This window comes from Jaculus jaculus, chromosome 2 (genome assembly GCF_020740685.1).
Source record: "Jaculus jaculus isolate mJacJac1 chromosome 2, mJacJac1.mat.Y.cur, whole genome shotgun sequence".
Classification (NCBI taxonomy): Eukaryota; Metazoa; Chordata; class Mammalia; order Rodentia; family Dipodidae; genus Jaculus; species Jaculus jaculus.
The window spans coordinates 161518895-161533721 of NC_059103.1; the positions used below are offsets into that span (position 1 = coordinate 161518895).

At 38.1% G+C, this 14827-nt stretch overlaps 1 protein-coding gene across 3 annotated transcripts in view; it reads left to right on the forward strand.

Moving 5' to 3' along the window:
* Positions 1–10191: 10191 nt before the first annotated feature.
* The window catches only part of Slc26a7 (solute carrier family 26 member 7), a 124715-nt gene continuing 120079 nt past the window's right edge, over positions 10192–14827 (forward strand). For 2 of the 3 annotated variants that reach the window (XM_045144569.1, XM_045144570.1), the window contains exons 1-2: positions 10192–10306; positions 10454–10767. In XM_045144569.1, coding sequence (XP_045000504.1) covers positions 10575–10767 — 193 coding nt within the window. In that variant the 5' untranslated portion in view covers positions 10192–10306; positions 10454–10574. Of the gene's footprint in view, positions 10307–10453; positions 10768–14827 lie in introns of those variants that run through there. The other variant, XM_045144572.1, reaches the window with a different exon arrangement.

The window sequence follows — 14827 nt, forward strand, 5'->3', positions numbered from 1 at the left end:
CTATGCCAGATGCTTGTATTATTGAACCTAGGCTGGCAGGCTTTGCAAGTAAGCATGTTTAACTGCTGAACAATCTCTCCATGCCCCCATTTTCACATTTTATTTTGTGAAGGGACTTCATTAAGTATCCCAGGATGGAATTGAATTTGTAGTCCTCCTGCCTCAGTCTCCTGGGTAACTGAGATTACAGGCATGTCCCTGCACAGCCTCTACTACATTTAGTTTTGTCAATAAAATACGTTGAATAATATATGTGAAAGCATTTTGGTTACATTTCAACTGCTGAAGTATGTCCTGCAATAGGTATGATGATTGTCTTTATTTAAAAAAAAAAAAATTAAAGAGAACAAGAGAGAGAATTGGCACACCAGGACCTCAGCCACTGCCATCAAACTCCAGTTTCTAGTGCTACCTAGTGGGCATGCGTGACCCTGTGCTTGCCTCACCTTTGTGCGCCTGGCTTACCTGGGATCTGGAGTCAAACATGGCTTAGGCTTCACAGGCAAGCACCTTAACCACTAAGCAATCTCTCCAGCCCAGTGATTGTCTTTTGTTGTTGTTGTTTGTTTGTTTTGTATTTTGGTTTTTCAAGGTAGGGTCTAACTCTAGCCCAACCTGACCTGGAATTCACTATGTAGTCTTAGGGTGACCTTGAACTCACAATGATCCTCCTACCTCTGCCTCCCAGGTGCTGGAATTAAAGGTGTGTGCCACCACACCCAGCCTTTTTATGGGAGATGGAGCACCATTACTCTCATGGGCGAGGAGGGCTAGCTCTAGCACATCCCTGGTTTTTTGTTTTTTTGGTTGTTGTTTGTTTGTTTTTTTGTCTGATGACTGTCTTTTGATAAAACTATTTGCTGATGCAAGTGAGAACCTTTAAAAGAATTACAAGCCCTGAATCTTGGAACAGTCTCTCCAACTCTGTGTATAAAATCCAAATGACCATCTCTCAGAAATCCTACAAAAATAATCACCACATTGCTAACGTCCTTTAATTAGAGGTGACTTCTGAGTTCTATGCTAATTTCAAATGCACAAGGCAAACATTGCCAGGTTTATGCTTTTTGAATTTCCTTTAAATATAAAAACTTTAGTAATTCACTATTAGTAATGTTTTGGGGAATTCATTTTGAGGGGGCTGATCTTTATTGAAAAAAATAGGCTTTTTGGAGGATTTCAGTTATTTTCCTTCTGAGTGATATAGCAGTTCCAAACAGTCTGTTTTTTCTTTGCCATCATCATACTTCTAATAAAATTATTAGACACTCTCAAATGTACCAGTTACCCTCTTACTGCTGGGACAAAGCACCCAGCCAAAAGGAGCTAATGGGAGGAAAGTTCTTATTTTGCTTACAGTCTTGTGGGGAAGCTCCATGATGGTAGGGGAAAGCATGGCATGAGCAGAGGCTGGGCATCGCTTCTGCTACAGCAGGGGACCACTGCAGTAGGAGAGTGAGCAGAGCTCTGGCTAGGGGGAGCTGGCTATAACATCCCTAAACCCACTCCCAACAACACAACTCTACCTCCAAGATTGCCATCAGCTGGGGACCAAACATTCAGAACACATGTGTTTATGGGAGACACCTGGTTTAAACCACTACATCCAGTTTCTTAATAGAAGTTTTTATTGCAAAAGTATACGACTGCTGAAAATATTATACTTGGTTTCAATAGTTTATGATATGGGCTCTTAAGAAAACTTTTATACCTAATAAAAAAGAGCATATTTGACTGTTCTCAAATTCCTATTAAAGAATTTCAATCTGAAGTATAAGTACTGGTAGGTATGTGTGGTATTTCTTACTTATTAGTGACTTGAATAAATGTTTATATAACATGCTTTCTCGGTTTTGGAAAGGTTGTGAACTGAATTTTTGTTGTTGTTGTTGTTTTTGAGTAGGGTTTCACTCTAGTCTAGGCGGGCCTGGAATTCACTCTGAATTCTCAGGGTGGACTCGAACTCACGGCGATCCTCCTACCTCTGCCTCCCCAGTGCTGATATTAAAGACATGCGCCATCAGGCCTGACATGTGAACTGAATTTTGATTTTCCAAAACTTGTATGTTGAAGGTACAAGACTTAATATGATGATATTTGGAGATAGGGCCCATGGGAAGTCATGAGGATTAGATAAAGACAAAAGGACTTTTTCTAAAGGTGAGGTTTGTGTCAAGAAGAGAAACAGGGAGCTTGTTTTTCTCTGTCATTCAACGATGCAGACAGATGAGATGACAGCCTTCTGAAAGCCAGTAAGATAACCCTCATCAGGAACTGACCTGAGTGACACACTGATCCTGAACTTCCCAAGCTCTAGAACCCATGGTTGATAAATTCTTGGTGCGCATCCCCTCATCTATAGGACTTTGTTATGGCAATCTGAACTATACAGGTTAAAGCATTTAAAGGAATAGTTAATATGTTGGGACAAAATCATAATTATTGCAATTATTGATAACAGAATCAAATTAAGAAAAATTATTTCTTGTCTTAAAATTAAAGGTTATTTTTTACTTATTTGTGTGTCTGTGTGTGCGAGAGAGAGAGAGAGAGAGAGAGAGAGAGTGAGAGAGTGAGAATGGGCACACCAGGACCTCCAGCCACTGCAAACGAACTCCCTATATGTGTATGCCTCTTCTGCTTTGGCTTATGTGGGTTCTGGGCAATCAAACCTGGGTCCTTTGGATTTGTAGGCAAGTGCCTTAAATACTAATCCATTTCTCCAGTCTCTAAGTAATGGTTTTGGTATCACATTATAAAATTAATTGAAATAAAATTTTGATATCACATTATAAAAATGAAGTTGGAACATTAGTGCAGGTTAAAGGGAAGGTGATCATTGGGATAGACGTTGAGAGCCATGTAAAACAAACACTTCCATTTTAGCTAGTTGTGAGTAACAAGCACTAGACTGATCTTGCCTGAAATAAATGCACACTGGCACAATTCATGGAACTCTAGCATTAAGATTTTGCATATCAGTGATCATAGGACAGAGAAAGATAAAAAGTAAGCAAAATGAGTCTTATGCTTAAACCAACTTATTAGGAGACATCCCAGACATGGGTGGAGCAGACCATTGGGTGGAGGAGATCTCTGGAGGAGGAGACTAGCAGTTGTAGTACAAAACTCTGGAGAAGCTAATTTTAACCAGGAAGAGTATGCCGGGAAAGAGGGACTACACAGAATAAGAATTGCATAAAGCTACACATACAGAGTATCCAGCTAAATAAAGATTAGCACATATATATGGAGAAATTATAGATATTGGTGAAATGGTTAGCAGAATTGATCCTAGAAATTCACTTCACTTTTTTTTTTTTTTTTGCTTCTAGTACCAGAGTAGAAAAATCTACAAATCAGATGTTTAATTTATACCCAATCATATAAAAATATTTGAAATGTGAATGATCTAAATCATGAACACAATGTCACAACCCAACTACATGCTATCTATAACATATTTGCTTTAAATGACAGAAATAGGGTAAAAGTAAACAAAGTGAAAAAATATAATATAGAGAATAACTGAAGAACCACAGGACATCTGGCTGGAAATAAGCATACACTAGAGAGACACAATCATTATCTTCCCATGTGTATACATTTACTGTAGCTTGGGGGTGGGTCACTAGAAATAGGAGTGGTAAAGCAGCAGGAAAAAAAACAAAACACAATGGTGGGTCCTTAGAGTGGTGAATTTCCAACATTGCACTGAGTAAATCTTTCTAGAATCTTAAAATCTTAGGTTATGTTATATTCCTAGCTATAGTTAATTTTAATTACTCATTAGAATTTTTTTTTTTTTTTTGGTCAGAAATAGGTCTGAAATCTAATTTCAGAGAGTGGCTTTTTTGCGATATATGTGTGTGTGTGTGTGTGTGTGTGTATACATGTAGGTTATAGTAGTAGATTGTCTTGTATCTACACACACACATACACTCTCTCTCTGCCTCTCCACTTCCCTGAGGACCCACCCTTGCTGCCCACTGTAGGGTAACTAGGGCCTCCATCACTCTGAGGAGGGTGGCACTGGGTCCCATGATATTTCTACCCACCCTGTGGTGCTTGAAGTCTTTGTGCTGTCTCTTCTGCAACATTCCCTGAGCCTTTGGGGGAGTGTTAGCTGTTTGTTTTTACTGTCGAGTCCTTTGTGGTCTCTGTATTTCTGTTAAGATATGTTTCAGTTCACTGTAGTGTTTGTGCTTTTCCTGGAGGTGGTGGGTCCGGCCAGCACTGGGAGCAATACTTGTCCCTGCTTCCTCCGCAGATTCTTCTGACCTCTGGGTAATATGGCAGAGGTGGCACATCTCTGGGTGGGCAGTCGACGGTCTTTTCTTATCTAATCGATTGATCTTGGATCTCCTCCGTGTTCTTTGCCATCTGTAAACTAAAGCACATTCTCCAACCAAAGGTGAAAGCAGCTCTGATTAAAGGATGTAAGCACATAGATTTGAGAGCTTTGGATGAAGGTAAGTGAATGGCTTTTTTTAAAAAATGGTTCTCTTTGCTCTCTCCCTCTTCTCTCCTATTTTCCTCTTTTGTCTCCTTTTCTGTTTTTTTCTTCTCACTTTTAAAAAATTTCTTTTAAATTATGTATCTTTAAAACTGTCTTATGTTGGACTGGAGAGATGGCTTAGCGGTTAAGCGCTTGCCTGTGAAGCCTAAGGACCCCGGTTCGAGGCTCGGTTCCCCAGGTCCCACGTTAGCCAGATGCACAAGGGGGCGCACGCGTCTGGAGTTCGTTTGCAGTGGCTGGAAGCCCTGGCGCGCCCATTCCCTTTCTATCTGTCTCTTTCTCTCCCTCTCTCTCTGTCACTCTCAAATAAATAAATAAATAAATGAACCAAAAAAAAAATTAAAAAAAATGTCTTATGTCACTGTAAAATGTGCATTTGAAGATACAGTGATTCTTTTCCTAGTCATTTTTCATTTTATTAGAATTATTACTATTTCGGCTCTATTTGGAGTAAAAAATATATCACTGAATATAAAATATGGGCAGAATAAAAAAGTCAGTAAATAAATAGCTTGCAAAGTTCTATGTAATCCAAAGAAATTGAATTAACTACATTGGCAACTATTGCTGAGAGAGTAGAATTTTGCTTTTTGTATTATACTGGTTGGTTTGTCATGCATTAACTACAAACTTTAAGACTCCAACCGACTTGTATATGTGCACCCATACTTAAATGTAACAGTACTTAGGAAAATAAACAGCATCAGAGAAAAAATATTTTGCGAGACAGTAGCACTGAATAAATTAGACTTGAAGCTGAAGAGTATAATATAACATGGAGATGAGCATTCAAACTAAATAGAAGTCTTAAGTGGTAGTTCTTGGCTTAGCAATTAGGAAAATCTGTTCTAAGAATCAGAATGTCTGAACACTGGAATAGGCTATTTTTATAAGCTCTTGTTAATTTTAGTCATTGGAAAAATTAGAACTGAAGTTGTATCCAGGGTTTTACCAGCCTACATGAAAAATTGGGTACACTAAGGAATGATCTAGTAGACTTAATGAAAGTTACAACCATTTTATGAATGTACCAGTTTGGGTAAGGTAGGAAATGATTGTTTGGTATACTTAAAAAAGTTGTTTATTGTGTATGGATGTGTCCCAATTTGGGTAAAGTAGAAGGTGCTTCCATGTCTGGTAGACTTAATAAAAGTTGTTTTCTCTGTTTGATGTAACTCAATGTATATATTGTGTGGCTGTGTGGCTTAGTGACAGAAAAAGGTTTTCATCTCAGTCTACACTTTTACCATGCAGATGGAGGCCTTGTGCTATCTCTTTCTCTTCCCTCCTCCCCTTTTTGTTGAGGTAGATTTTCATTCTAGGTCAGGCTGACTTTTAATTCGCTATGTAGTCTCAGGGTGGATTTGAACTCATGGCAATCCTCCTACCTCTGCCTCTCAAGGGCTGGGATTAAAGGCGTGGGCCACCATGCCTGGCCCTGTACTATGTCTCATTGTTAGAAGCACTGTAGAATTGATGTTATCTGTGGTTTATGAGTCTATATTTCAAGTGTAACCTGGATGTAAATCAATGCATTAGCTGTCCCCGTCTCTGCACAGGTGAAGCATCATGCCTGAATCCAGTCAAAAAGAAGAATGCCAGTCTTTAGTTGTGTCTCTCAAAGACCATGAAATGTGATCCAGTTTACAACCTGTGCAATATTTCCCAGAGGACTCTTACTTCACTGCAGTCTCGCCTGATTGATTCTCTTAGACCTCAGAAGTGCCCCAAAGGCTCTCATGCCAACTCCTAAAACTGTGAAGCCTCCACCCATGAGTGTTTCTCCTCTTGTGCCTTCTCCCACTCTCCTGCATATCCCATCCTGCTTCCTTCTTTCTACTCTCCAGCTACCATAACATCACAGAAAAAGACCTGTGTCAAAAGAACCTTCTTTAGAGAGGGAAGGAACAGGAAGTTTTGCAATCAAAGATTAAATCGCTCCCTATTTTCCCTCACTATCTCTAATTTTTGTTCTCGCTGTACCTTCCCACACACTTCAAGGGCACAGAGTGGAACTACTCTGGGACAGCTAAGTGATTCTCAGCATACTTCAGAGGATGACTATGACGTCAGCACTTACCCAGTGGAGCCCACGATTGCAGACCCCAGTGGAGGAGGGAAAGCAAAGAATGTGCATAGGGCCGACTGTAAAGAATTTACAGTGTTGAGAAGATGAAATTAAATCACGTGACATACACCTAGAGGAAGAAAATCAAAAAACTATGAAAATGACTGCAGCTCTATACCTGTGCAAAGCCTGCAGGTCACATGAAAGTTGCTTATGTAGCATGATCACAGCTCGGAAAATCCAGGGAACATTTCAGGAAAACTATAGATACTAAATAATAAAGACCACAAGACTACTATAGATAACACTGAAAAGTCAGAGCAGTATATGGACAGACAGTGAATATATGTTCTTGCTATAATCCATGATCCAGGAGGGATGGAAAGCCTTTTCTTTTATTTATTTATTTATTTATTTATTTTTGAGGTAGGATTTCACTCTAGTCTAGACTGACCTGGAATTCACTCTGTATTCTCAGGGTGGCCTTGAACTCATGGTGATCCTCTTACCAAAGCCCAGCTTTGAAAGCCTTTTCTTCTTAGTGGTAATGAAACTCTTGTCTCCTGAGCTTCCTTGTGTACATTATCAGTTCATCCCATTTTTGCCTAGTTAGTTATTTATACATTTTCCTATTTTCTTCAGTAAATAACTTCTAGGATATAGTCAATATCATCCCTCCACCTTCCATCTATAGTTCCTTACCCAAAATTCGGCAAGATATGATTGTTTAAGAAATACTTATTGAAGGCTGGAGACATGGCTTAGTGGTTAAGGCACTTGTCTACAAAGCTAAAGGATCTTGGTTTGATTCCCCAGGACCCATGTAAGCCAGATGCACAAGATGGTGCATGTGTCTGGAGTTCATTTGCAGTGGCTGGATGCCCTGGCCTGCCTATTCTCTCTCTCTCCCTCTCTCTGACTCTGTCTCTCAAATAAATAAAGTATTTATCAAATAAAAATAAAATATTAAAAAGTACTTATTGAATTAAATAAAGTTGATGGGAAGCTAGTCAAAAGGGAGGACAGGAAAGAAGAATCATATTGCTTTGTTAATCAGTTTGAGTTTAATTCTGAAGATAATGGAAATTCAAATGTATAAATGTTGTGATCAAAATGATATATATTTAAGATTATTTCATATTTATTTTTATTTTAATTTTTCCTTTTGAAACACAGAAAAGGGAGAGAGACACAGAGAGAATGGTCATGCCAGGGCCTCCTACCACTGCAAATGAACTCCAGATGCATGTGCCACTTAGTGCATCTGGCTTTATGTGGGTAATAATCAAATCTGGGCCATCTGGCTTTGTAAGCAGGAAACTAACTGCAGAGTCCTCTCTCAAGTCCCAAAATGATATTTTAAGAAGAATTTTCCTGTCCATGTATGAGGTGGGAGACAATCACAGCATCTTGTGGTTTCTATAGGTGATTACTGGTTGTACAAAAAGAAGTTGCTCATATGGTATGAAGCGTTGAAATTTAAGCTACCATTAGCAATTGCAACTTATCAATAAACAGATTTATTTTTCTTGAATTTTATGGGCTAGTCAAACAACTTTGAGAATTTCATGTGTGAAGAAACTCTTCAAAAGGGTTTTTTTTTATATTGATTATAAATAAATGATAGGTTCAAGCTTGAGATCTTGGCAAGCTTTAATTGTATCTGCACATGGATATGGAAAACATGAAACTAAAGTTCTAGATTTAAACTTTTAAAAAAGATTTTAGGATGTATCTATGCTAATTTTTAAGAATTGTTTTATTGAGAGACCTAAGAACAATGTTATTATATTTAATTTTTCTTCCCTCTCAGGACAAAGATGTTTTTAGAACAATTATGGACACTGATGTGGTTTGAGAAATATATAAAAATTCACCTTGAGTTCTGAAAAGCCTGTTCATATGAATTTTTTGTCACCAAATTTAACCAAAATTTAAATTGATTGAGATTATATAAAATAAATGTTGACTGCTGTAGTTTTTATTTCTTTCTTATTTTTGTCAAGTTGAGTTTGAAGTTATAACATATATATTTGAAAATTTTAGTGTTGATTTTATAAAGGAAGTAACATACAATCAGTGCATGTGTATTTCCTGGATATATCCTAGAAAGCATATATCAAACAGTGTTAAAGATTCCCATTTGTAAAGGAAAAGAAACATAGCTTTCCTACTGAGTGGATTTATATCTTGCCATGGATCCTATTTTCATACCAAGATAATAAGGCTAAAATGTCACAATTTACAACTTAATTGTTAAATGAGACTTATCCTTATCCCGTCCCATCCCATGCCCTCCTCTCCTTTCTTTTCCTTTCCTTTTCCCCTTTTCTTCTTCTGTTTCTCTTTCTGTCTGATTAGGGATTAAACAAAGGGCCTTATGCATGCCAGACAAAATCTTTATCACTGAGTTCTATCCCCAGCCCTGAATGAAACTCTATAAACTTTGAATCTGAACTAAAATTAAACATAATGTAAAGAATCAAAAAAGCACAAAGCAAACCTTATTCCCTACATACAAATAATATGTCCCTGTTTGTATATACTTAGGAGTCATTGAATTTTGGGAGAAAAAGGGCATTGTTATATAGATACAAAGCAAGTGATTTCATCTTTGGAGAGATGAGAAAGTAGCAATTCACTTTAATTTGAAAATAATGCGAGGAATGCAGAGCAGGGGTCCTTTGAAGTAGTCAAGGGGTAAACGTTCTTCGCTGTTCTAAGGGCTTCCACATATAAGATGTTTAGTCACTGGATGGATGAGGATTAAACATGTTACAACAAATTATATGCATAAAATTATTTTTCTTGGCTTCAGAATTTTAGTTAAGATATTGTATTTTTGGTTCATTTCCAGTGGTACAGATAATAAATAGGAGCTTTTCCTTCTGGGGGCTGAGGGAAACAGTAATACAATAAAAATCTTTATTAGTGTGTCTCTTCTGTTGTAAAATGTAATACTCCTTAAAACAACAACAACAAACAGATAAAACTTATATTAACAAAGGATAGCATTACACACAAAGTGAGGGACACTAAACAATAGCTTGAAGGATATACTAGTACTCAATAAAGTTTAGCTACAGTGGCATTAAGTGTGCTAATTATACAATTTAGAAACCATGAAAAATGAATGGACAGCTTCAGGGACTGGGAGAAAACTCCATCCACAAATATGTGTTCATTGGTATAGTTACTTCTTTATCCCAGGAAATGGAATTTCAGTTTGTTTATAAGTCCTAGCTACTCCTTGCCCAGATGATCAGTGGTGATCTGAATGTTTTTGTATGAGTGCAAACCTCATGCACAGAGAATAAAAATGATAAGGACCTTTACAATGTACTATCATATTTCTGAATTTTGTAGAAGTGGTGGTTGTCAGATATGTTGAAAACACCCAAAGAAGTAAAGCTGGATTCTCTGAACACATTTTGCATAACAGATCCCCTGGAGTTATAATTTAGCATAGTTTGTAGGGAGACTGAACTAGCTAGATGCTTCCTGCTTTCATTAGCATAGCCCAGCCCACTTCCAACACACGCCCAGAACTACCTCATTAACCATTGGGACTGCAGCCAAAAACAAGACTACAGTGAATATAAAGGGAATTACTGGGGAGAGAGCTGTAGACCAACTTACCACTGAACCCATTACTTTTCCAAGATCAGGAAAACATTAACTGTAACAGGCACCATTCCTCATTCAGATAAGAATTCAAGGTTTTCAACTCTAATTTTTTTTATCTAGAATAATGAGCTGAAGCATAGTAAGACATGCAGCCAAGCTGCATCCATTTAAATACTTCTGTTAATTCTCTCTCTTCTCTCTTCTCTCTCTCTCTCTCTCTGTCTGTCTCTGCTGGGTAGCTTTGACATAGTAAACCACAGACGAATTGGAGCCTGGCATTCAACACTGAAGGGAGGTGTTCTGCAACAATTTTTTTTACTTGCTTAAAGAAGTTGACTACTCCAGGAGGGAATCTGAAAGATGACAGGAGCGAAGAGGAACAAGAAAAGCATGCGGTGGAGCAGGATGCATACTCCCCACTGTGAAGACATCAAACAGTGGTGCAAAAGGCGGCTCCCTATTTTGGACTGGGCACCACAGTACAGTCTGAAAGAAAACCTGCTTCCGGACACTGTGTCTGGGATAATGCTGGCAGTTCAACAGGTAACACAAGGTAATGTACTGTGTTTGGGTTTGAAGGTTATTGCAGCATGGATGTCACTTTGATCCTTGGAAGAGTATTATGATTTCAGAGTGACAACCTAGCTAATGAAATGGATATTTAATGAAATGGAAGCTAACTTCAGGAACATAAACAGAGTATATTGCTATGCATACTAGTTTTGCATAATTGTTTTTAAAATTACTTGGCTATTTCTTTTAGAGCTAGAAATGAAGCAATTAAGCACGAAACTTTGAATGAAATTACATATTTGCAATGGGAAGGTTTATACTAATTCTGAGTAAAAGATCAGTAATTATGGGAAAATGAGCATTTACAACTTACTCTTGCTGACATAATTTCCTACAGTCACCAAATCATGCTATAAAAGAGTTCCTGTTTTGAATACAATCACTTTTAAACCTAATTAGCACCACACAATTACCTGTTGTAGCCTTGGGAGTTACTATAAATGGGAACACAGCTTTCTGTACATAGAGGAGGCTCTTTGCCAAGATCATTTATTTGTAAAGAGAATCCTGAAACTCCTTAGAGCTTGCATTTTACTGTGTGTGCCTGTTTACTTCTGTATCATGTTTCCTTCTGGGTTTATATCTCAATGATAAATTTAACCTGGCAAGAAGTCTGTCTCTAACTTTCCCAAAGCAGACTCCAGACTCTAGTGACATTCTCTCTCTCTCTCTCTTTCTGTGTGTGTGGTGTGTGCGTGCATGCACGTGCTCTCATCAATCATAGTTTTTGGGTAATTCAGTAATCATTTTCTACCTATAGCAAGAAAGAAACTAGTTTCTCAGTCTCTTAGCCTTAAGGATTTGGAATATTTTTCTTGACAAAGTCTGTAAGACTTATATTTATTTCCTTGTAGTTTCACTACTTTTTTGACTTTAACTATTATTTATTCTGTTAAATTATAAGCATGCTTTTAATTAAATTATTTTCTAGCCGGAACAAACTGGTTTGTGTATTTATGTTTTTAGTATGATTAGGAACATCTGCCCTGGAGCTTTACTTTCAAACCCACAGTTCTATCATGCTTTATGGGATGCAGTTTCACAGCATAGTCTTACATTACATTTTTAATGATCATTTTGCCAATAGCAGAGCATAGTAATTTGTACAAAAATGCAAAGTTAATAACAAGTTAGGGCATTTTCAGCATTGCTTTTATTTATTTTTGAATTCCAGATGAAACACTAGCATGTAATTTGAAAACTTAGGTGATGAACTTAAAAGGGACATTTTTTTTCCCCAGCAGATACTTTCAGCATGTGTTTTTATTTTGCTCCAATTTGATGTAAAATGAAGAAAATTCCATTTTTAGCAATGTTTGCTTTTCAGTTTTGAAAATTATCAGGTGAACAAGAAAATTTGGGAGTATGATAAAGTTTTTTTTCTCTCTTTTAAAAAATATGCTTTTATTATTTACTTTTTTTTAAAATTAGTTTTCTATTCAGCAAATATAGGCAGTTTGGTACCATTATTAGGCTCATCCATGACCTACCCCCTCGCCATTGACCTCTCCTTGTTGAGGTTTTATTAGGCCTTATCTCTAAACCTTTGGTAGTTAGTGGTGTTTGACTTTTGAGAGATTTTTATGAGTCATGAATTTCACTGGTTAAGAAAAAGTCTATTGTTCTGTGCCAACTGATGATAAGCATGGTGCTTCCTCAGCTCCCGTGTCATGGGGTGGGATGTGCGGATGTGGTTTGGAGTCTATTGGAATTGTCTTGTAAGTGGACAGTTAAAATGCTACAAAGACCTTAGAGGTTTTTGCCAGTATAAAAACATCAAATCTTTCTAAAAGTGCCTGTATTTGTAAATGCATTACCCCCATTGTCATGCTCTTCTCTGAAAAGTTCAAAAGTGTAATATCATAAGACTGCCATTTATTGTAAGCCTCCCCATCCTCACCATAGGAGGAAATGGAGGACTTGAAGGGTAAGGAAGCTTCCCTGAACTTTATACCTGAGACATGATGGAGTCAGGACTTGGTTCCAAAGCCAACACACTTAACATTCTCACTTTATCCTCTATGCTGCCAAAATAACCAGACTTTCTGTCATGCCAATATTATCTGCAATACAAGACATTTCTTTGGAAAGGTAGGATATCATTCTCTTCAAGTTGGATTTTTCTTTTTAAAACATTTTTATTGACATTTTCACACATGAACATAATGTGTTTTGATATAATACCCTCCCATTACCTTCTTTTATTCCCCATACTCATCCTCCTTATACTGAAACCCTTATTCTTTCTAGTCTCTTTTCTGTTTTGATGTCATTTAAAAATTATTTATTTGTTTGCAAGAAAAAAATAGGGAGGGAGGGAGAGAGAGAGAGAGAGAGGAAGAGAGAGTGAGCATGCCAAGACCTTTTGCTGCTTCAAAGCAACTCCAGATACATGTGCCAAGTAGTGCATCTGGCTTTACACAGGTACTGGGTACTGAACTATCAAACCCAGGCTGTTAGGCTTTAAAAGCCAGTGTCTTTAACCACTGAGCAACCTCTCCAGCCCTGATGTCATTTTTTGTATGTCCTCCTCCATCATATCTATGTTGTAGTATATATTAAAAGTATTTTATTTTATTTATTTATTTTTTTTGAGAGAGAAGGAGAGAGAAGGAGAGAGAAGGAGAGATAAAGAGAATGGGCATACCAGGATATCCAGCAAATGAACTCCAGACCCACGCACCACCTTGTGCATCTGGCTTATGTGGGTACTAGGGAATCAAACACGGGTACTTTGGCTTTGCAGGCAAGTACCTTAACTGATAACCCATCTCTCTAGTCCAACCATATTGTAATATTGACGGGCCTGATATTGTGCAGATCTCATACAGTAATAACAGCTTGAGCTGAAAACACTGCAAAATTAGGGATTCATTTCAAGGTTTTATCACTGAGGTTTTAGACAAAGATGAAGCAACAAGAAAAATAATTCCAGTAGTAGGCAGAGTAAGGGAGACAGGAGACATTTAGACATAATCACTTATTTTGGTGATTTTTATAAAATATTACTTACTTATGTTTAATTTATTGATCTTTCTAATAAAGAGGTTACACACATAGATCCCCTCTTTCTCACCCTAATTCTGCTAAGTCTTTGGTGGGGTTATTGGTATTCACTGTGGGGACCAAGAGGCCTCAGTCAATCTCTGTGGGAATTGGGAAACGTGGGGTCTCAGTCTATTCCCACCCACCCTGAGGATCTTACAATCTTCCTGCCTCCTCTTCTGTGATGCTCTGTAAGCCTTCATAGGCAAGTCAGAGAACTGAGTTAATGTTGCTTTCTCTGTAGACTCTGGATCTCTGTTTTTATGATGTTTGAGTGATCATAGTATCTGTTTCCTATTCTTTGAAACTGGTTTTCAGGCTAGTCATGAGGGCAGTATTCACATCACTGCTCCCCTATATTGACTTCTGGGCCAGGGCAAAGGAGGTGACCCATATCCTGGTAGACAGTCAGCTGTCTCTTTTTGATGTATTGATGTATCCTTGTTCTCCCCCATATTCTGCTCCATCTGTAAAATGGAACGGATTCTCCAACCAAAAGTGAGAACAGCTTAAAGAAAAAGGGATAATCCTAGTCATTTGAAAGATATATTTTATGTGTATATTTTTTGTCTTAGTTAGAGAGCAGTGGAGGTTCTTCCTGGAGCCTATTGGTTTCCTGTTCTAGGGAATCTGGTGTGGATCCCTGAGCCAGATATTGGTTCATCCTCACTGAGCAGGTCTTAAGTCCAATCAGTGAACTCTTGGCTACTTACATCAGCTGTGTGCCGCTGTGGTACAAGTGTGTACATCATGCTGGTTGATTTTATAACTGGCAGGATCTCCTGTTTAATCAATCAGTTGGTAACAGAGAGAGAAAAAGAGAGAGGGAGGGGAAGGAGAAGAAGAAGAAGAAGAAGAAGAAGAGGAGGAGGAGGAGGAGGAGGAGGAGGAGGGGGAGGAGCAGGAGGAGGAGGAGGAGGGGGGGAGGAGCAGGGGGAGGAGGAGGAGGAGGAGGGGGGAGGAGCAGGAGGAGGAGGAAGAGGGAGAGGAGGAGG